The following is a 23314-nucleotide window of genomic DNA, read 5'->3' as shown; positions in this document are numbered from 1 at the left end:
CGCCATACCTCCCAATTTTCAAAGAGTAGAAAGAGGGGTAAAATGTGCGGCGCGCTCTGCTCGCCGCAGCAAATCTGGCTCCACCCACTTTTATGTTGATTCCACCCATTCTCATTCATTTATCATGTGCTCCCACACAGTATAATCCTCCTACAGTCACCCGTAAATTATATGCCCCCCCTCCATCTCTCCCCCAGTTTCATCACGTTCTCCCCCTTCATCTGCCCACAGTTTAATGTCCCCCGTCTCTGCCCCAGTGTCATGCTGTTCCCCCCTCCCCTTCATTCCCCCCCCCCAGTTTCTTTGGACCCCCTCCATCTTTGTCCCCAGTTTCATGCCGTTCTCTCCCCACCCCCTTCATTTTCCCCAGTGTCATGCCGTTTCCCCCCCCTCCCCTTCATTTGCCCCCCAGTTTCATGGGCCCCCTTCATTATGTTCCACCTTAATAGTTAATATAAAACAAACACTTACACTCACCTTCCATCACTCACCTTCCATCGTTCCCCCGACGCTCCTCTCTCTCACTCCAGTCACATACGTGATGCAGGAGCTGTGACCTCAGCTCCTGCTTAGCTGCGGCCCGGCTTGCGTGTGTAAGCGTGATGTGATGACGTCATCGCGCCTACACACGCAAGCCGGGCCGGAGCTTTAAAGCAGGAGCTGAGCTCACAGGACGGACGCCGATGAGCTGAAATCATGACAGGCAAGTGCCGGGGGGCCCCCAGAGGCTCTGTGGGCCCCGGCACTTGCCCGACTATGCCGAGCTGACCGGGACCATTTTGTTAGGGCCGGGCCGCGGGGCCCCGCTAAGCGCGGGGCCCCGGGCGGTTGCCCGGCTCGCCCGGCCCTGGATCCACCCCTGGCCTGCTTACATAGCTTACTAAGTAAGCAAAAGGTAGGAGAAGAATAGCTTTTCTTAAGGCTATTCCTACGTGTGATCCGAAGATAGATATTGTAGGTCACCTGAATCAAACATTGATTTCCTCTAATGCATCTGTTACTACCATTGCTTTCAATATGCAAATGAGGAGTTTGGAGCAGTAAGGACTTTGCTGCAGCACTCTTATTGCTTCAAAGAGCTCATTTGCATATTGACAAAAGCAACAGTATGGTGGCAATGGAGGCACAGATTTACAATGAGGAAATATCTTTTTGGGTGAACCTAAACTATCTATCTGGGGGGCTGGGTTGAAATGCTGGGCTCTGGTAAAATTTGTAGGAATATGATGGGAGTCACGCATAATATGAGTTCTGTAGGACAGTTTTGTGCTATGTACTATAAACATGTGAGTATCTCAGTACTTGAAGAGTTTGTAAAACTACTAACTACACATTAGACATCACATGATTAGGAATGGTAATTCAAGAAAACTTGACTCTCATAACTCAACCCTCTAAAGATTTGTCATTACATCACAAATGTCTTTGCTAATATTGAAAATAGCCTTTATTGGCTTTGGTATGTGGTTAGAATCATCGCGGATACACAAGGTCACAGAAAGGTTATGTCCCATAGTATTCTGCATTGACATTACATCAGTGAGAGCAAATGTGTTCCATGTGTTTTAAAGCTAAAAACTATAAGTAAATCAAAATACTGTCAGGCCATTCAGCTTTATGCACATTATACTTTAATACACTCTATGATATACATATGGAACATACTTCTTATTCCTTAAGTTAAGACTTTGGAAATTTATCTTATTATATAATGATGTAACTTTGACGTTATAAATCTTAGAGATTGAAAGCTTGTATGAACCAGGATTATCTTAATAAAACACTAATGATGGATTTTAAAAAAAAAAAGGTATATCAAGTGCTCATAATTAATACAGAAAGAGTGTAGCACGAAAAAAATAAAATATAACATGTTGAGATTCAGTAAAACATTTAGGTCAAACCAATTATTCACATACTATTAAAAAGTGGTATAAGGGATATCCTATCCCATGTATGAGACCGTGATAGCACAGGGCAGTACTGTCAGTGACCAACTACTTAACCCCAAGTATGAGAAGGAGCGCTATCAGAGGTCCTTTCTCCCAACCGTGGTCAGGCTGTATTATCAACATCAAGCCAAGCTGAGATCATTTCATACAGAAAACTAAATGATCCTGAGTCTTTCTTTTCTTTTTAGTTGCTATGAGTCCTAGTATATTTTCTATCTGCTTTGAGCTTGTATTCTTTCTTGAGATATATCATTGTATTATCTATGCAGCTGTAACACACTGAATTTCTCCATGGTGGGACAATTAAGGATAATCTTATCCAAATCTCCAACCCAAATAAATAGCCCAATCTGGTAAATACCAGTATAAAACAGTGCTTATTCACCTCAAGGCAGTAGCCGTGCAAAAATTGGAGTTCATATTTGTAAGAATATCCACAACTACATGATTAAGATCCTGTGCGTGTGTATCAGCAACAGGAGTCCTACACCTTAATATTAGGACTGTTATCCGCATGTGCTCATCTCCTGTTCATTAGCCATGCCTTTCTTTTCATGATCGCCGATTAGTGGCAGTGGGTTCCACAAGGTCCTCCAACTTCTCCTGCCCCTTACTTTGGGGCCATTAGAATATACTCCATCTAAGGGCTCAGCATTTGGGTTGTTTAGGGGCTTTGGTGTTTATGAGGACAACTTGTTTGTGGGCTTATTTATTTGAGGGACAGCATTCCACCCTCATGTGAGGTTACATTACACATTACACATGTGAGGTTACATTACACATTTATATCACTTTTTAATAGTGTGTGAATTGTTGGTTTCACCTGAACTTTTTACTGAATCTCAATAAAACTAATGATAGATTTATTACTTCTTAATATCTCTGGTTAGCATAGATAAAATAATTACAAAGAAACATTAGGAAACAGATAAATAATTGTCATCAATAAAACAGATACAATAAAACAGATACATTATTAGTAATTTTGGTGATTGGTCTATATTACCACACATCATTGCAAAACTACATGATGACTGTATCAGAAATGATAGACATGAAGTTTATAAATGATGCTTATAAAATTGTTAAATGCTCAATGGTGTTACATTGCTAAAAAAGTGAAAATTATTTTTCATATATGTAAGGCTAAGTTCACGTCTGCATCTGAGTCTCACTTGGAGACACTACCAGAAATCTATAGGGAGTAAAGTCCTGTACAGATCACTTTTTGTCTCTGCCACTTTCAGCATAAAAACGGTGGACACCTGACAAACTATTATAGTCAATGGGGTCCACTAGTGTTCACAGGTAATCATTGTCTTAGTAGTCTAGCTCTGACAGACAAAGAGCCCAATGCAGATGTAAACCAAGCCTAAATCAAATTGAAAAGTTGAAAGTGATTACTTGGATAGCTCGGCATGCTAATACAGTCACAATTGGGGATAATTTTACACTAGTAACTTACAGCAGTAAAGCTGGAGCTGGATACCCAGTTTACAGTATGTTTGGTATGGGCAGTCTTTGCTGTATACTGTATGTGCACAAGTTGATCAAACCTTAAAAAATGTACCTCCCTTTGTAAATGTATACTCATTACTATCAACCTACATCCCAGTGATAACGTTGAGATATAAGTGCATAGTTATGAACTCTCCTATTCGTGTATTGATTGTACAGCCTAACCACAACTTAACCCTTTCAGAGTTCTGACGCAGCTGACCGTATTATTTGATCTTTTCTGCGGGGCTGTATATAGTTTCACATGCTGGATAAAATACTTTTGCATTATATATGGAGTGATTCTCTACACAATGTCTATTGAAGACAAATCCTGTCTTAGACCATATTATTTGATGTGTCCTGTAAATTAAAGCCCATAGAATCTTCTTATACAACAATGGTAGGGGCAGCAAAATCCCCAAAACAAAATTCTGGGAAAAGAAGGTGGTAAAGATTAATTGCACAATTAAGTTGGATTCTACCTTTGCTTATACATGAGACATAGATTACGTAAGTACAGGAACTAAATGCAGGAAGAAGTCAATTACACCTTGAATTAAGAAAACAGAATGACTACAATTCTCTGGGGAGATTAATATTACAGTTATAGTAAGAAGTTTGAGTGGAAACACACAAAAATGTATTTTCTCTTTAATAGATTATCAAATAGTTTAGGTCCATTTATTATACAGAAAAGATGAGCGTCACATTAACTGCATAATATACATATATAAAAAAAAGTGAAAAATAAATCAGTTACTAAAAAATTAGAAAGAACCAAGTGAGAAGCACTTTAGGCTTATTTTTGAAATAAATAGATGATATATGAAATGCATTAGTCGCAGTTTGCAGTCTAATTGAAGTATACAATTGCATAGTTTCATAGGAAAAAACCACAATAACTCATATAGATTTATCTTCCTCTAAGCTTGTCCAATAAGATAAAATAAACTAAACTAAGACAAATGGTTCCTTGGGGACCTTATCGACTGAATCCCACACATCATTTGGTCTAGTAATTTTGACTAAATTAAAAGTAATAACACAGCTGCCTAATAAAAAGCCTTCACACCAATCACAATGATCTGACAAGAGTAATATAAAACTTAGTCAAAATAAAGTCTTGAGTAGAAAATAAGGGTTTGGATTTCTCTTTACAAAATAACATTTTATTCTAGAATACAAGATTAAAAAGCAGGTGTTACCCCCTCCCCACCTAATAACAAATACACCGTATTCTATAAATAAATTGACGGAAATCACATCTGACATTCAATTCATTACTGTCTATCTGGGATTGTCATTTGTATTTTGGCATGCCATGCAAAATATACAGATATCATGCTTCAAAAAACTGTATGATAGAATAGACTTTGTCTTAATAACCATACAGTAGGATGATGTCCTTATCTTGGTTGTTTTGCTATTTGCATAGATTGCTACATGCAAAATCACTTCTACTATGATTTTAATAATACTTGTGAAAAATTTTTATTTTGTTACACAGGTTGTGTGTAGGTAAAGGTAATCTGTTACCACAACCCACTATATCAACCAAGCCCCACAGATAGATAGGATAGAGTCACCTGAATGAAATGGGTTTGACCACTTTGGAATTGGTACCTAGATTGTTGAGATATTGCTGTTTTTATCAATAGACAAATGAGCTCTTTGGAGCAATGAGACATTGCTACTTACCTCTCAAATGCAACAGCAACACCCTTGTTGCCCCAAAGAGATCATTTACATATTGAAAAAACAGCAATATCAACGCAACGGAGGCATTGATACACATGGAGAGATACTGTTTGACTCAGGTGTTTCTAACCTAACCATCTATGGGGCTTGGTTGATATGATGGGTTCTGGTGACAGACTCCCTTTATCTACACACAACCTCTGTAACAAAATAACATTTTTGTCTCAGGTATTAATAAAATTATTGTAGAAGTGGGTTACTGACTTTGCACTACAAACAGCAAAGGGGTATAAACTACATAAGAGTTGGTTAATACAATACATGGTAAATTTGTAAAGATTCAACAGGTGGAACTGTGCCAATAACTAGAATGAGAGACTCCTGCTTCTATACTGATAAGAGGGTGCTTGACTGGGTCTTTCATTTTAGGAACCGATAAGTATACCAGTATTTGGGCACTCACTGACCTAACGTCTTTAATGTATTCATTGGAATGGTGAGAAATGTTATCACTGCAACTACCCTTTAATAATAGAAAACACTGCAGTATTATGTAGATCAGGGGTCCTCAAACTGCGGCCAGTGGGCCACATGCAGCCCGCCAAGCACTTCTGTCTGGCCCCGCCGACAACGCCGGCAGGCGTGCATTTATAATGAAGGTCCTGGGGAGCTCGGGCCAGGCCATGGAGCACACTTCACTTTACCTATTGGAGGGCACCGCTCCCAATGTCTGTGCGACCTGCTCTGCCTCCGGCCCACTGTTTAAAAAGTTTGAGGACCCCTGATGTAGATATTAATTAGATAGGGAAATATTAATTATTCCATAAATAGATAGATAGATAGATAGATAGATAGATAGATAGATAATATATACTGGATCCATCGAATCTATGAAACTTTGTTGTTTTATCCAAGCATCAAGCGACTACTCCAGGAATGTTAGGCAGTGCTCTGGGGTAATGCAGATTAATGCAAAAGGAAACCAAATGCCTTCAAATAAGAGAATAAGGAAAGAGATAGACAGTGCTATCATAGCATTAGAATGGTAATGTGATCTATTCCACCCTCAGTAAGATGAATGGTTCAGATCTTTATTAGATTAGCGACTGATTCAGCATTTATTATTTTAAACTGCACCAAAATTCCCCTTCAATTCATTATATGAGCTCCGCTAATCCGCCGATCAATTACCTGAAATGTGTTACTGAGCAGTGATGTGAGGCAAAGACTAAAACAACAGCCCTACAGACAGTCCTGTAATGGCTTTACATCTGCTTTACACAGGATGTCTTTTTATAGTTGTCTTCAAGTTTGTTTTTTCTTGTTGCCTAAGAAGCGAGAGAATATTATATCCTATTCACACTTCTTAGTTTTTTTAATTTGTCTTTTTAGCAAGTTTTGAGCCTGGAGGTCTCCTCTCCCCCCCCCCCCCCCCTCCTCTTCTTTCCTCTCCCCTCCTCCTCACTCCACTCCTTCTGTTCTAGTGCTTTTCACCAGGTTAGGACATAAGGCCACAAGCATTGGGCAGTTGAAATTCAACAAGTCCTGCAATTATTTCTCCCCTCTACCTATTTAGAACACTAGCACATTTAGCCCAACCAAACACATGTATCTAGAAGGATCTGGAGCAGGGATGTAAATACTGTCATAGCAACTTCTACTGGGCCCTAAGTGTAAGAAGGGCCTGCCATGGTCTGTTATCTAGATAGTACTGTTGCCTCTGTTGCCAGAGGCATGGCTGCTGCTTTAGAGTGCTGCCTTAATGTGCATACTCGGTGTTATACTAGTTTATTAATCTTGTAAACCTAAAGCCCTGGGAATCATATGCACAAATACATTGGATCCACACAAGCTATGTCTTATACTGTATTAGGGAACTGTATTGTTGGTTATTCTGCAATAACCTACAATATATCTCACAATTAGTTTCCTGGTTTTAGGACAAACTCATTAGTGTATTATATTTGTCTGAGTCAATATTGTTAAGTTCCGCTGCACTAATTAAATTAGTATCTACAAACCCGTACATATCAATATAATAGGCCAACCTATCAGATTACTGCACACATGGAGTACATTATTGCTTTTGGGTGATTCTTTGCAGTAATGTGCAAACTAATGTGCACATTTGGAAACAAAATGAAGTGCTAATCTATAAATAGTCCCAAATGGAAATTAGTGAAGGGGGTATTACATGTGAATCGTAAAAACGGTTTTTCGAATAACTGGATTTTTCAGGCATTGTTTAACATATAAACTTTACATATAAACTTGAAGGGTTTTTTACTATAACAAACATTAAACACCTTACAGGGCATATGGACTTTCTAAGAAGGGGGAGGATGTATTGGGCTCGAGACCACCCTTTATCAACCAGCAAACAGTTGCTAAGTGGTAGTGGTAGTTCCGACTCTGGCAATCCATGCCATCAATTACAATTATGCCCATTCATTTGAGTGCCTGTCATGTGGCTGCTGTAGAATTGCATAACTGACTACAATTTCCACCAGTAATAAAACCTGATCTCTGGGGGCTTCAGAATCTAAACCCATTACAACCCTTGCTAAGACTAAGTTCCCACATAGCAAGCTGCGAGAAAACGCTGCAGAAAAGACCAAGGTGGAAACATATCAAGTTTTTTTGCTGTAGAGTTTTTCACAAAAAGTCCGCAGAATATTTGTCTGATGTTTGGGTAGGTATAATTGACATGCTACCATTTTCAAAAACATGGGTGCTTTTGAAACTGCAGTTTTTCCGTTGCAGATTTTCTGCAATGTGTGGATCGGATTAACCATATTCCTACCCAATCTGCAGGTACTGTAAAACGCAGTGTTTTTTGCGTGTCGTTTTCGCAACATAGTGACCCAGCCTGAAAAAAGGTTGTCTTCATAGAACAGAAAAACTATATTTTTCTGTAAGGACCGGGGGCTCAGCAGGTTGTATGTCATGTACAAAGATTATGGTAAATTTATCAACATGGGAGATATAATCCTAACATAAACAGCTACCAAAAATATAACTTATTTAACCCTTAAATTAGGGTTTTAATTTATTTCTGTGTTAGCTGCTAGAGAACCTTTAAAGTCAGCATGAACTAGGCACTGGACTGCTGTATAGATTGAGATCAGTACAAAACAGGTAAAAAAAAAATAGTAAACCGCAAGCTGCAGACTGTTTCATCGATGTGTGCCCTCATGGGGACTTCTGTACGTGGCTAGTATCATCTGTCTGAAATGAAAGGCAATCATCAATATTAACCACATTACCGATTAATAGATTCCCATTGAATTTTCAGTGCAGTTAACATGCTCAGAGAGAAGAATTCTGAAGTAGAATAGACTGCTACAGAATTTAAATGAACTGTCTAGACTATATGAGGATGAAACCTATGATGGATCAGATAAGACATTAACAGAGTTTATTTGAGGTGCATGCATAAAATTATATTAGACACCTGAAAATAGAACAAACTTTATCGCAGCAGAATTAGTACAGATTTCCTATTATTTTTAGCAATGCTAATTATATCAGCCCTAATGATTTCGTGAAAAATACAATTCTGAGCAATGGTATTCATGGATATGAAACAGATACTGAGTCTCTACCTATGTACGTATACACGATCTCCACGTCTCCCAGTCTTTTCAAGAAGACCGAAAACTTTTAGCACGCCAGCTGATGAAAAACTACAACTCCCAAGGAGTTGTAGTCTCACTACGTATTGCTAAATAGGATCAGCAATCTATACAGTATATTTACTATGGAAATTTATCTTTCCTTCTTGTACTCAATTCTAAGTCAAACATTGTCCTAAGTGGACTAGAGCAGTCAGCGTCATGTCCTATAGAGTTATTCTATTCCTTCATTCTGGGCTTCACTGAAAGTTGCTCTCTTAGTACATGTGAAAACTCATTATCCTGGTCTTGGTTCAAAGGTGGCAATACACGTTAAATAATATCCAAAGCCATCAATACTGACTATGTCATGTATTTAAAGGGATTCTACCATTAAACTACCTTTTTTTCTAATGAACACGTCGGAATAGCCTTAAGAAAGGCTATTCGTCTCCTACCTTTAGACGTGGTCTCTGCCGCGCCTTTCCGTAGAAATACCGGTTTTAACCGGTATGCAAATGAGCTCTCCGCAGCAATGAGGGCGGACCCCAGCGCTGAAACACCGGTGAGCGTGTCCCCATTGCTGCCCAGAGCTCTTTCCTGCGCCGCCTCCTTTTTCTGCAGCAACTCCACCTCTTCTGGCTTCTCTTGCTCTTGTAGTTCGATACAGGAGCATAGAGAGGCCACCCCAAAATGCCCGCCAGCCAGCTCCTGTATTGAACTGCAAGAGCGGCTACCCAAAAATGGCTGCCGGCTGGCTCCTGTATTGAACTGCAAGAGCGGCTACCCCAAAATGGCCGCCGGCCGGCTCCTGTATTGGGGTGGCCTCTCTATGCTCCTGTATCGAACTACAAGAGCAAGAGAAGCCAGAAGAGGTGGAGTTGCTTCAGAAGAAGGAGGCAGCGCAGGAAAGAGCTCTCGGGCAGCAATGGGGATGTGCTCATCGGCCTTTCAGCGCTGCGGCCTGCCCTCATTGCTGCGGAGAGCTCATTTGCATACCAGTTAAAACCGGTATTTCTACGGAACGGCGCGGCGGGACCACGTCTAAAGGTAGGAGAAGAATAGCCTTTCTTAAGGCTATTCCGACGTTGTAATTAGAAAAAAAAAGTAGTTTAATGGTAGAATCCCTTTAAGATGTTGAGGATAGATGGATTAACATGTTAGGTTTTAACAAGCTAGTCTTCTGCTGGTAGAGGGGTCTGTAAATTGCTTGTTACCTTCTCCCATTGAGAAAGCATATAAGCTTTTATAAGCTTGGTTCGGAGGGAATAGCTGTTGGGAGGAAAGTTTAATAATCAGATATAGCCGGCTAACCATTTCACATGTAGAGAGATCCATTCGTGCTTGGATAAATTGGAGATAAAGGCTGTGACTAATGACTCGGTCTGAAACGCTTTGCTGAATGGATTCTTTTCTTTACACTTTTATGTTTGTTACTAACAGACTTTTTTGGCTTGATTCTAAATTTGCTCTGGTGCTGGATATCTTTTTCATCTATTATTGCTGTCTGAAAAAGCTACCATGAATGATTATAAATTCCTCAATAACCTCTGTATGAATAAATAGCACAGATGATTATGAGAAGCTTTGTAATGTATCTTTGTAATGTGCTTCTTTCTTTATCACACTCTTTTCCTTCCTCTGCTAAACTCACTTTGACTTTCAAGTCTATGGAGGTAAGGGGTGATCAGAGGGAGAGAGAGCAGAAGAAACACAGGGTTCACACTAGCGTTCAGCTTTTCATTCTTGGGTCCACTTGGGGACGTGAAAAACGGAAGCCTAATCCACTTAAAGAGTGGTGACCCATTGAAACCCACAGATCCCATAAACTATAATGGGGTCCGCCGGGTCTCCTTCCAGTTTCTCTTTGAAAAATGCGGAGAACAAAGTCCTGCTTGCAAGTGGATTCAGGGATAGAAACTCCAAATGGAGTTCGCATGCTGATGTGAATCCAGCCTAAGTGTTATTCTAGAAATAGATGCAAGCTTTATGTTATAACCATTACTACATGCCAGTACTTCTCTGTATATGTCCTGTAATTTCAGTACTTCTGTTAGGGAATTTGCTAGAACAGCAATTCCCCAATAGCTGTAGAACCCTGGGACAGAACACAAGAGACAGTGAGCCCTAAGCTGAAGCTCCCAACTGACCCTTTCTATTGCCAGGCCCTATCCTACGTAATAGGCGGCAACCACGAAGACAGTCCCTTCCTGGATATGTGAGACACAAAATGCAGACAAGAAGGACAACAACAAAGAGAAGTCAGCTAGCCAAGGGTCAGTAAACAGTCGAGCGATGCAGTGCCAAATCGGAGTCCAAAGAATAGTCAGTAGGGAAAGCCAGAGGTCAAGGATTAGAAAGCAAGCAAAAATATTGACAGTAAGGAGCAAGTATGCACACGGCAATAGCAAGCACTGGTGTGAATGAGAGTCAAGACTTAATAGGGAGGAAGAACCCGCCCCTGGAGTTGACAGGAAGGCAGGCTGTCAATCACACGAATTAACACTTCAAGAACAGAGGCAAACAAGGGCAGAAGACGGGTGTGGTGCAAATACAATCACAGAACTAGAGCTGTGTTCACACAGTGCAACCAAAAACTTTAAGCCAAGAACCAAACTGCACCCGCCTCCTGCACCGCAGCATGCGAGCAGAGGGTGGCACAGAGACCCAAACAGGCAGAGATGTTACAACTTCTCTGCGTAAGTCCTATATGGTCTTCTGAGTATGAGAGAGACAATTAGGCCAGGGCCCCCACCAGTCGGAAATGCTGCGATTTGTGTGAATTCCATGCCCACTTTGCGGAAAAAACGGCACGGTTTTGAAAATCGCAGCATGTCAATTATATTTATGGAAACGCTGGCAGTTCCCCCATAGATATAATTCAAACAGAAAGTCCGTGGAGGAAAACTCCATGAACTTTCTGTTTAAAGCGCAGTGGGAAAAACCATGATGCATTGTCGCCGCGTTATTTCCCACAGCGCTATATTGCTGTGGGTCATCCCATGGGGCCTTACCCTTATGCGGTAGATTTTCCGCTATGTACTATGTGCAGTTCATCATTGCTAGCCTCTTCCCACCAGCTCAGTCATAAATAATAACTGTATATAGAGCCTACAGCTAAATAATGCATGAGAGAAGTTATATAATAGTCAGATATGACATTATTTACCACTGTACTATTGATATGTGCACGGTTTGTTTACAGGTTAGATACAATTTAAGTTTTTGGCCACACAAGATATACTATATTTAACGTGACCATGTGGCTAAGGCACTAACATTTGTTTTTTTGTGATAATTGTTTTTACTTTTTCCTATAAAGATGTTTTAAGTTTCTTGAGTGCTTAAGGTATATTCACATAAAAGTCTGCGATTAGTACAGAATCTATAAGTACAGTATATAACCATACAACACATAGTCCTGCTGTGTATTATTCTGGCAACTCACTGTGAATTTCTTTTCCAGCCTTATTTGAAGAATGTTTCCCAGTGTTCATCACCTATTGAAGAAAATCGATTTGAAGTTACCTTGCCAATACAGCGCCTTGATTTATTAATGGGTCAATTTAACAATGCGTTGCTGACGTCCATTTCCGTCTTTATTCAAGGTGACCTTACCATAGCCAATCTCGGCACATCTGATGGGCACTTTATACAGGTAAATGCAAACAATAAACATTGTATTTTATAATTTTACAATGTGTAACATGCAGTTTTGTTTCTTTATGTGTATCAGCCATTGAGATTGTATTTGTACATCAGAATTGCTTTTCAGGTCATAGTTTCCTAACTATTTCATTTGTTATGTACAAAGTTGGAATAAACTGCATATGGAACAATACAATTTTCTCAATGTACAGAGATTACATCTTTTTGATTCAGTAGACAATCGGCGGCTCTCTACGCGTTCCTGTGAGACCTTGTTGATATGCAACATCGGTCAATAAGTAGATAACAGTTTATCTAAGCATCAGTCCCTCTAATAGAACCGCCATTAGTCATCTCATTCCAAGCTTTAGATGCTATGTATAGTTATTCCATCTACAAACAACAAAATGAAGTTACTAATTTTCCCATCGGTAATTGAACTGTAATGTATATGTATTATAGAGTCACTTCTTTATACTTAAAGCGTAACTAAGCTTTTTCAACAACTTTTGAATTTCTGGCAGTATTTGTGTCATTAATACGCTTTTTAATATACTTTATTAACAACATTTGGATCATTTCTGTGATATCCTGCATTTATTTCCTCTTTCTCTTGCTTCTGTATTGAGAACTGTTCTCTGCCACAGTAGAACTGCGTCACGTTTTTCATTGCGTTTTTGCTGCATTTTTTCTCTGCAGTTTTTCCTCCAATGCAAACATTTCCCCAGGAAAAATTGACTTGCTGCATAGTTGAAAATACAGCTTTTTCGCTGCGTTTTTTTTTTTTTCCACAATGTGTGGATGAGAATAGCCATTCACTTTGCTGGTACTGTGAATAATACAGTGTTTTTTTCTGCTACCTGTCTGCAGAAGGACAAAAGATGAATGGGGGTTTAGACTTTAAGATAAGAACACAATACACACATGTTCTGTGTGCAGTTTTTTTCTCATTTGCTGGTCCCTGGGGAAGGTTGTTGTACTAACTAGTGTAATAATCTATGACATTATTCTGTCAATTGATTCCCGTTCCATACAGATGCCATAAAGTGCACATTCCCTGCTGCACTGTCCATACAGACAACTCAGGAAGGAGGTGTATAGCTATAAAAATGCCCACCCAGGGAAGTCTTAAAATATGAAAATAAAATAGCTCCAACTTTTAAAACGGTCAGTTCAGATGGCGGTAAATGAATAGGAAATTCCTCTTCATTTTCCGCTACCGGCTTTTTCGTGCGGCTAGCCGTGACGGGATGCCGATGTAGTGCATCAGCATTCTGCGACGGCATTCCGCTCCTGATTAGGTCCAGATGAATCGGCCTAATCAGGAGGGAGTCTCGAGCCGCGGACTGTGCGGGCAGAATACGTGGCAAGATCGAGCAGGACACTTCTTTTTTCCGCATCCTGCTGCAATTTCTGCCTCCCAGTGAAAACAATGGGAGGCGGATTCGGGAGGCATCTGCACCAAATTCAGGGGTGGAACCCGCCCCCAAATTCCTCCATGTGAACTGACCCTAGAAAGTTTAAGCTGAATATTTCCCCAATGCAATCTTAGTTCTTATTACTAAAATGAAATACACGAGTCACTCCTTATATACTTGTCAAAGTGGCTTTAATGAGATTCTATCATTAAAATAGTATTTTTTCTGCCTACCATGTTGGAATAGCCTTAAGAAAGGCTATTCTTCTCCTATCCTTAGATGTCTTCTCTGGGCCGCCTTTCAGTAGAAATCCCAGTTTTCGTCAGTATGCAAATGAGTTCTCTCGCAGCACTGGGGGCCTCACTTTGCGTCTTCTTCCAGCGCTGGGTTCAAACTGCGCATGCCCGCCGTCCACAAGAAAATGGCCGCTTACAGCTAGTGTGTAAGCAGCCATTTTCTTGTGGCCGGCAGGCATGCGCAGCCAGCTTTGTCCGAGGCCAGAGGCCTAGAAGTTTGAACCCAGGTCTGGAAGAAGACGCGAAGAGAGGTCATTCCAGACAAAGATGAAGGCGGTGCCTGAGATTTCTCTCACAGCATTGGGGATGTCCCCAGTGCTGTTTGAGTGGTGGGGCCCGCCCCCAGTGCTGCAAGAGCACTTATTTGCATACCAACGAAAAACGGGATTTCTACTGAACGGCGGCACGAAGAACACATCTAAAGGTAGGAGAAGATTAGCCTTTCTTAAGGCTATTCCAACGTGGTAGGCAGAAAAAATACAATTTTAGTGATAGAAGCCCTTTAAAATGTTGAACTTCCAATGTATAGAAATGTATGAAATTTTTGCTTAAAATGGAATCCTGTGTTGAGTGATTCCACCTGATACAGAGGCCAAAAATCTCATTATTTCTAAAGCATGACAGATGTGTTTGTGAGAAGTCGGGAGTTGTTAATAGCAGTGTATTTCGCTGGACGCTTGGCTAAATAACTGTTAGGGCTTGTCTCCTGCTCACTTGCAGCTTTTTATTAGACAGTGTGAATATGACAAAACAGACGGGTAATATAGTTCTTCAGGCAGCTGCCAAATAGAAGGAGGAAAAGAGAAACAATTTCACTTCCTTCCTATACTGGAACTTGGTGAAAAGCTTTTCTTGCAAGTTTTTATTTTTTTTTTTATGTGAAACGTTGCAGCTGTTTGAGCCTCGTACATTGTTAGGTTCCAGGCCATGGCTGGGAAACAGTGCTAGGAGTACAGCTGTCGGGTGCAAAGTGAATCAGGTATTTTACAATGGATAGCTCTCTGGAAAGCGTAAAACCGGGTAACATTGCCAGTTAATATGACTTCTCCATTGTTAGAGAATGTCAGCAAGGTAATTAGATATTTCAGCAGAAATGTGAAAGGCACGTCAGCATTGATTTCATGAACTTGTTAAAGCGTAGATTGGGTCACTTCTTATAACATAGTGGCGGTGTTCATTATGTGCGAGAATCAGAGCATGAAGCAGAAGAAGCTTGAGAATGGAACATTTCAGACAGAATGACAGCTCTTGCTTATACCATGAACTTTGTGGAAACATTTAAACAAAGACTCACCAACATGAACTGGAGCTATGTCTTCCAGCATGGTGAGATTTGTTTTTATACTGTTAAATAAAAATTGTTTTATTCCCAAAACTCTTAAAAAACATTGATAAAGACCAATCTCATGTTTCAAGGCTAGGTGGGATATTTAAGATTGTAGTATAGGAAAGTCACAAATGATGGCCATATTTATTCGGCGTTCACACATGTGTGCTGTCTGTCCTTTGGGTTTCCGTCATAATCCCCGGAAAAACTGTATATGAGACGGCTTACCGGCAGCCAGTTTAAAAACCCATTCATTTGAAAGGGTTTGTAAAGCAAACTGCTGGTGTCCATATGCAGCCTCTCTGTGGTGAAACTGGGTTTTTTGCATGGACACAAAGTCGGACATACAGGACTTGTGTCCGTGCAAAAAAAAAAAAACGGTTTCATCGCGGAGAGGCTGCATACAGACACCAGTGGTTTGCTATAAAAACCCATTCAAATGAATGGACTTTTAGGCTAAGGCCCCACGTTGCGGAAACGCAGCTTTTTTTGTTGCAGATTTTGCTGTGGTTTTTTGAACTAAAGCCAAGAATGGCTACAAAAGGAATGGGAAATATATAGGAAGTTCTTAAACTTCTACCTTTTGCTCTATCCACTCCTGCCTTTGGTTCAAAAAACCGCAACAAAATCTGCAACAAAAAAAGATGCGTTTCCACAACATGGGGCCTTAACCCTAAACTGACCGCCAGCAAACCGTCCCCTATGCAGTTTTTCCAGGGATTAGGATGGAAACCCAAAGGACGGACAGCGACGCAAGTGTGAACAGCATCTAAGTCTAATGTTGGTAAGAAAAGTTCACAGGTTTAGGTTTAAGAGGACAACACTAGCATGTTTATGACAGATTTACTATTAGGGCTTATTCACACAACCACAAAAAAACGGCCAATGTGTATAGGCTGTTTTTGACGGCCACCTTTTCAAGGCTGTCAAAAAAACTGACATGCACTATCTTTGTTTGTGAACATTTAGATAAGATAGTGCCATGTGAATAGACCTATTGAAATTCATCACATGGCCATTACTCACTGCTATGTGAATAAGGGATGTCTGAGCACTTGCATGGATAGACACGGCCGTTTTCATCATGGCACATGAAGCCTTACACCCCTTTTTACTGAAAATCCTAAAATGTGCCATGATGCATCACAGATGTGTCATACTGCGCCAAAGATGCATATGTTGACGACAGTATCTAGTAAACCTGGGCTAGAGTGTTTAATCTGCCATAAAGTGCTTGCAATCTGCAATAAAAATATGTTTAAAAAACATTTAAGTGTTTTTGTTCAAAAATATCACATGTGATCACTGAAAATTCTTTCTGTTTTTTAGGTTGTTGTTTCTCGCTCTAGTCATGCTCAGCCTCATGTAAATATTCAACTTGATACAAGTCCTATTTCTCCAACAGTAGTTATCAATGAAACGTCCAAGGATAATGGATACATCTTGGTTAGCACGGGAATGAAGGTAAGGTAGTCTTTGCTATGTCTAACTTCATTGTATTTACAACATAGAATTTTGCCTATCAATAATTTGCATCAGCAAAATATAGTAATGGGTATGATAAAAAGCACAGTGACTGATCTGTACATGTCTGGACAAAATGTTTTATTCAAGAGATGTTCTCTTTGTTATATATCGGATTGAATTCATACAGTTAACATCATTTCATACTGTAGGTCACCAATGTCTGTACTTATGGTACTAAATCAGACATAGAACCCAAACAAAAAGGATTATGTCATCATTGTCCTCACCACCACCACAAAGAAGATGTTTTCTGATGGTTTCATTTTCTGATCAGATTACTGTAAATGCTACTATGAAATAATGATATGGAAGGCTAAGAATATAATTTAATAATGTCTATATTTGCATTGCAGATTATGAAGGTTCCATTAGTGGGCATTGGATGTGAGCAGCACAGGTCCTGCAGCAGCTGCATTGCAACCCCTTCATATATGAAGTGCGGCTGGTGCAAAGATCATTGCTCCACGAAACAGGATTGTTCTGTTGCAGAATGGACTCAGGAAATCTGCTCTCCAGTCGTGAGTAAGGTAAAGAATACAGAAAAGTTGCTTACACGTGCCAGAATATTGGTCAATTTTGCATTGCCACAATATGCTCTACAAGCAGCCTTATGCTGTGACTAGGGAATAAATTGTATTGATGGCCAAACCTCTGAAATATTTCATTTCTATAATCCACTTTCTACAAACACAGCATTTTTGCAGCAATGGAAATGCCACAGCAAAAAATGCGTTTTACAGTACCTGCAAAGTGGATGGGATTCTGGCTAACCCCATCCACACATTGCAGAAAAAAATCTACAGTGGAAAAGGTGTTTCTTCAATAGCACTCAAGTTTTTGAAAATTGACGCATGTCAATTATACCTGTGGAAACAATGGAGTTTTATGCACAGGTATAATAGAGGCTGAAAGTCCGCAGAGAAAAACTCTGCAAAATCGTATTGAAAAATGTTGCGGGAAAAAAAGCAAAGTATTTCCGCTGCATTATTTCCGCAGCAATTTTTTTCAGTGGCTTGCTATGTGCGGCATTAGCCTTAGCCCTTTTGCACACCACTATATGAATGGTCAGTGTGCTATCTGTGTTTTTCTTGGATAGCATACTGGCCCATTCATTTTTATGGCCGTGAATTATACAGTCCTGTGTGTGGGCCGACAGTCCGGGCCGCAAAATATGGAACAGGTCCTATTCCTGTCCGATTTTGCGGCTCTGCTTCCGCAGCTTCTATTTATAGAATTAAAGGGGCTGTGGAAGCACGTCCGCTGCATGGGCAGCACACAAATGACATTTGTGTGCCCCACGTGCATTGCCCGTGCTGTTCATTAATGGCAGCCGTTTAGCACACAGTCATATGCAGTCACTCTTATTCTGGGTATTTTGATGAGTGAAGTTCTAGAAAGTATAAGGGCATTCCACACACTCAGCTTTACTGCCCAAACTATCCATTATAAATACAAGCAATGCAGTTGAGCTGCCTGGAGCTTGAGTGTTGCAGCTGTAATACATCAATAGAATGGATCTAACAGTGAGTATCATAATATATATAAATGATTTACATGTTACCCTCATAATCCATAGTCTGTTTGCACTGATTCTTGTAAATCATAAACAAATTAAATGGAGACATGTTTTTATAGCCTATACTTATGAGCATATTCACATCAGTAATGAGTGTAATTAAATGAGCTATATTTTTCACAGCCATCACCATCTTTTGGTGCTTTGTCCTATTTACAGTGTTATACTATTTTTATTCATGAGATTGTATTTAATTAGATCCATTTCTAGATGTAGAGAGAATGATTAATGGAACTAGACAAATCTTCTGAAGTGCCAATTCATTACATGGACTACTTATATAAAATGCATCTGTCACATGGAGATGACAGGAAGATTTCACTTGTTTATCACTCCCTTCGAGCTAAACAGTTTATGATAATATAGAGCATTAGACAGCTTCTATACTACCTAACTGCAATTGAGAATAACTTAGAATTTCAGATACATATTATGAAATCTATAATAAATTTAGTGAGTCCAGGATTACAAAATGTGGCAGCTTTTTTCCCAAATACAGCACCACATCTGCTAATGGTCGTGTACGGTGGTGAAGGTTATCTGCAATTTCTTGAGGCACAATTTTTGGAAGAAAGCAGCCATGTTCTACTGTCCTGGATTACTCCTTTTTTTAATGATCAATATTATGTAGAATATTGCAAATCTCAGGATAAATTACTCTAAACAACTTTAAAGGAAGAACAAGATTTGCACCAGCTGTGACCAAAGGATGTATATATCAGAGAGGAAGGCCATGGGGCTGCTATTGAATTCTTATGAGTGGGCCCCCCTTGCTTGGTCTCATCCGCTCTTGCTACTAAAGGAGGGGTCTCAGGCAATACTCTGTCCTAAGACACGCTGCACAAGACTCGACACAGAAGAAGAGGAATGAAGAATCAAATTACCTAATACTGTTTCCTAATTATACAATCTTCTAAATCAGGGATTCCCAAACTGATAGTGAAACCCGCTTTTAGGCAAGACACTTGTTCGAGACAACCACCACCATGTTTAGTCCCATTTGAAAAAAAGGTCATCTAGATTCAGCCTCTATCCTTTACATATGCTTGTTACACACACACAGCTCTCCATATTCTCCTCATGCACAGCTCTGTACCTCCATGTGTTCCCCTCAACATGCAGCCCTGATACTTGCATGTTTTCCCACCCACACACAACACTGCATCCCTCATGATTTCATTCCTACACACAAAGCTCAGCTACCTCATTGCTTCTCCCCTACACCCACAACTCTTTCCTCCCTGCATGCAGCCTGGCACCACCATGCTTTCAGCTCTGCTGCCTTCATAACCCACATTCTGCTCTGCTACATCAAACTTCCCACCACACACTCAGCACTGTTACCTCCAAATTCCCCCACACGCATCTCTACTATAGCCACATGCCCACCATACTCAGCTCTTCTACACCCACACTCCCACACTCAGAAACTTTCAATTTTGCCCCCACACACTCAACTTTGCTCCACATCCCCCGCACAACACAATGTTAAATCCATATTCTCCACCACACTGAACCCTGCTACATCCACTTTTCACTCCACACACTCAGCATTGCTATTTCTGTGTTCTTCCTACATGCAGCCATACACATATTCTAGCATACAAAGAGCTATTATACAAGCTTCAACCCTGCTTGTGACTGGTCAATTGACTGTGACATCCTCAAAGGTCATTTTGCAGTACATGCAACATACCATCCATTAGCATTGCTGGCAGTTTTCAGTGCAAGAAACTTCTCAACTTGACTCAACCCCAGGAGAATTTTACAAGACCCCTCCCTCCCCCACAGGGGGATGTAAAACATATTTTGGTAATTGTTCTAAAACAATCTTATGTTGCCCATCTGTTGCAAGTAAATAGGTCTAAGTTATTTATAAAGACTATTTTAACACTGGGGGAATTTACTATCTAATTTATGACAAAAATACGGTATAGATTTACTTTAACTTTTACAAGCAAACTGGCTTAAGTTACAATTGTTAAAAATCTATGTCAGTCCCTTCAATTGCATATATTGGAACACACAGGATCTCTCATGGTATGCCAGAATTATTAAGAGGCTAGAACTTATTCAAGCAGGGAGAATGTGCCCAGCAATACACTAATATTCCATTTGTCCTCAGTGCCATGTATGATTCCAAAATACTGTGGGACATAACCTATGCAAGAGAGGACATAGCCTGAGCAGGTTGTTTAAGTGCACAGAAAAGGACCTATAGGGTGCAAGAACTTTTTTCTATCCACTAGTAGGGATCCAATACACAATTGGATCATCATGGGTCCTGGGTGTTGAGACACCACTGACCTTTTATCTTAAGGAAATGATTTATCCTAAGGATAGGTCATCAATATAAAAAAAAAAACAACTGGACAACCCCTTTAACCTTGTCCCTGCCCTAGACCGTCATATATGTTACCATTAATCCCATTCCCTGTTCTAGACCACCAGAGCTGTAACCATAAACCACTCCACTACCCTAGATCACAAGGGTTGTTACCATTAACCATTTTACCATTCTAGACTACAAGGGATGTTATGACTCTTTTGAGAAAATAGAATTAGCAGATATGCCAGTAGAAATGATCCCTTGTTGTGTTGGTTTACTTCCCGGTAATCTAATGACAGGTTCCCTTTAAAACAATGTAGAATAATATATACATGTCAGCATTATCACATAGTAAATTCAGTGCCTTCATATGACAGTCATGTAATTCAGAGCAGCACAAATGTTTATCCAGTTTATTTATGGTAATGCAAAGCATGTAACATTAGGCAAGTCATTTTAATTAGAAAACATTTGCTATCTTTGCTGTCTTCCTGCATTAGAGAATGTTACATTATGTGATACATGCTTTACGTATCATTACTTCCACCATTAATAGTTATGTAACGCCAGATATATGATGGTCGCATTACTCTTAATTGATTTTACAATGCATGTCAATGATAAATGGATAACCCTGAAATCATACCAAGAGTTCCTGCTTTATGGATCAGGCGGTTTGCTACCTTGAATAACAAAATAAGTCAATGACACATATTCTCTTTATAACACAACTAAATGGATGTCAACAAGATCTCTATCTGTTCAGATGTACAACATTTACCCAACAGCTTTTATATAAAGGGAATATACCATACCATATTCTTTAAATTCAGATACTGACAAATATATTGTTTATAGTCCGCATCAAATATGCAACACCAAGCACTTTTTTTTGACAATTTTAGGCTTTCACACTCTTAGACTAAGGCTCCACGTAGCGAGACATACTTTTTTCAGCAGCATTTTTTATTGCGTTTTTGCAGTTTTCCACTGCAGACTTATACCTGTACAGAAAATGCCAGCATTTCCGCAGGTATAATAATCATGCTGCAATTTTTGAAAATGCAGCATATTTTTTTTCTGCACTGTATAGATGGGATTAGCCAGAATCCCATTCACTTTGCAGGTAATGTAAACCGCACCATCTTTTGCCGTTTTGTTTGCACAACATGGGACTTCAACCTTAAGATACTGGCAAACAGGGAACTATTCTTGCAGGGATCAAGACACAGCAGAGGCATATTATAAAAAGCACCAGAGCTGGAAGGTGACGGTCTCTCTACATAGAAAAGAGGGGGAACATTTTCTCCTGTTTCGCGAGAGAAGCTTCATCTCAAAAAAGAAGCTGCAAAAGTCAAGATGTTGCCATTTTCAATGACACTATATAAGAAAAGTGATTAAGTTGCAAAACGTTATCGTTTGTTATAATTATTCCCCAGACAATCCCTTTAAGCTAGGTCCTGAGTTTAATAAATAAAATGTATACAGATATTGCAGAGTTAACCCGAATGTCTGAAATTGGTTATAATTAGAGATGAGCGAGTAGTACTCGATCGAGTAGGTATTCGATCGAATACTATGGTATTTGAAATACTCGTACTCGATTGAGTACCACTCACTATTCGAATGTAAAAGTTCGATGCAGAAGCAGCATTGATTGGCCGAATGCTATACAGTCGGCCAATCAACGCTGGTTCTTCTCCTACCTTTAGAAGTCTTCTCCGTGCAGCTTCCCCGTGGCGTCTTCCGACTCTGAATTCACTCTGCCAGGCATCGGGCCTGGGCAGAGCTGACTGCGCATGTCCGCTTGTAGTACGGGCAAGTATAATTTGATCGAACGTTGCCTACCCCTGAAACGAGCATTTTCCCCCCATAGACTATAATAGGGTTCGATATTCAATTTGAGTAGTTGAATATTGAGGGGCTTCTCGAAATGAATATCGAACCTTGAACATTTTACTGTTCGCTCATCTCTAGTTATAATGCTACATTGTGATTGTGAAAAGTCATTAAAAAATGTATTTTTAATGACTAGTCTTTAGTTTTTGTTGTCTACTGTGATAAGATATTGATGAGTTATTTCTTCTCATTATTATTAATAGTAATAACAACACTACCAATATTAGAGTAATAATATTATTTTGGAATTAATGGTTATGACAGAGGCCGGTTGGAATAATTTAATGCCATTTATGCCACGTAATGAGTTTAATTGCCACAGCTTTTGTAAATTCATCTACACATGTTTGTATTTTTCCCACCATTGTTGTAATTTCTGCACAATTTACAATACAGAAAAAGCCCTTCCTTTAATAATTGTCAGCGCACAGCTTGGCGTATTTCACTATTTCTATTACTGAAAGAATAGGAGGTAAACAAAGTTCAGAGGAAGAATGGCAATGTGCAGTGTGTGCAAAGAAATCAGAATA

At 39.7% G+C, this 23314-nt stretch overlaps 1 protein-coding gene across 1 annotated transcript in view; it reads left to right on the top strand.

Annotated features, from left to right (window-relative positions):
* MET (MET proto-oncogene, receptor tyrosine kinase) overlaps window positions 1-23314 on the top strand; it is an 87253-nt gene that overhangs the window by 25121 nt on the left and 38818 nt on the right. The window contains exons 3-5 of the mRNA XM_075274208.1: window positions 12231-12422; window positions 16783-16917; window positions 17334-17507. Of these exons, the coding sequence (XP_075130309.1) occupies window positions 12231-12422; window positions 16783-16917; window positions 17334-17507 (501 nt within the window). The remainder of the gene's footprint in view (window positions 1-12230; window positions 12423-16782; window positions 16918-17333; window positions 17508-23314) is intronic.

This window comes from Leptodactylus fuscus, chromosome 5, assembly GCF_031893055.1.
Source record: "Leptodactylus fuscus isolate aLepFus1 chromosome 5, aLepFus1.hap2, whole genome shotgun sequence".
Classification (NCBI taxonomy): Eukaryota; Metazoa; Chordata; class Amphibia; order Anura; family Leptodactylidae; genus Leptodactylus; species Leptodactylus fuscus.
Note: the sequence above shows the minus strand (reverse complement) of the source record. Positions and strands in the feature narration are given on the sequence as shown.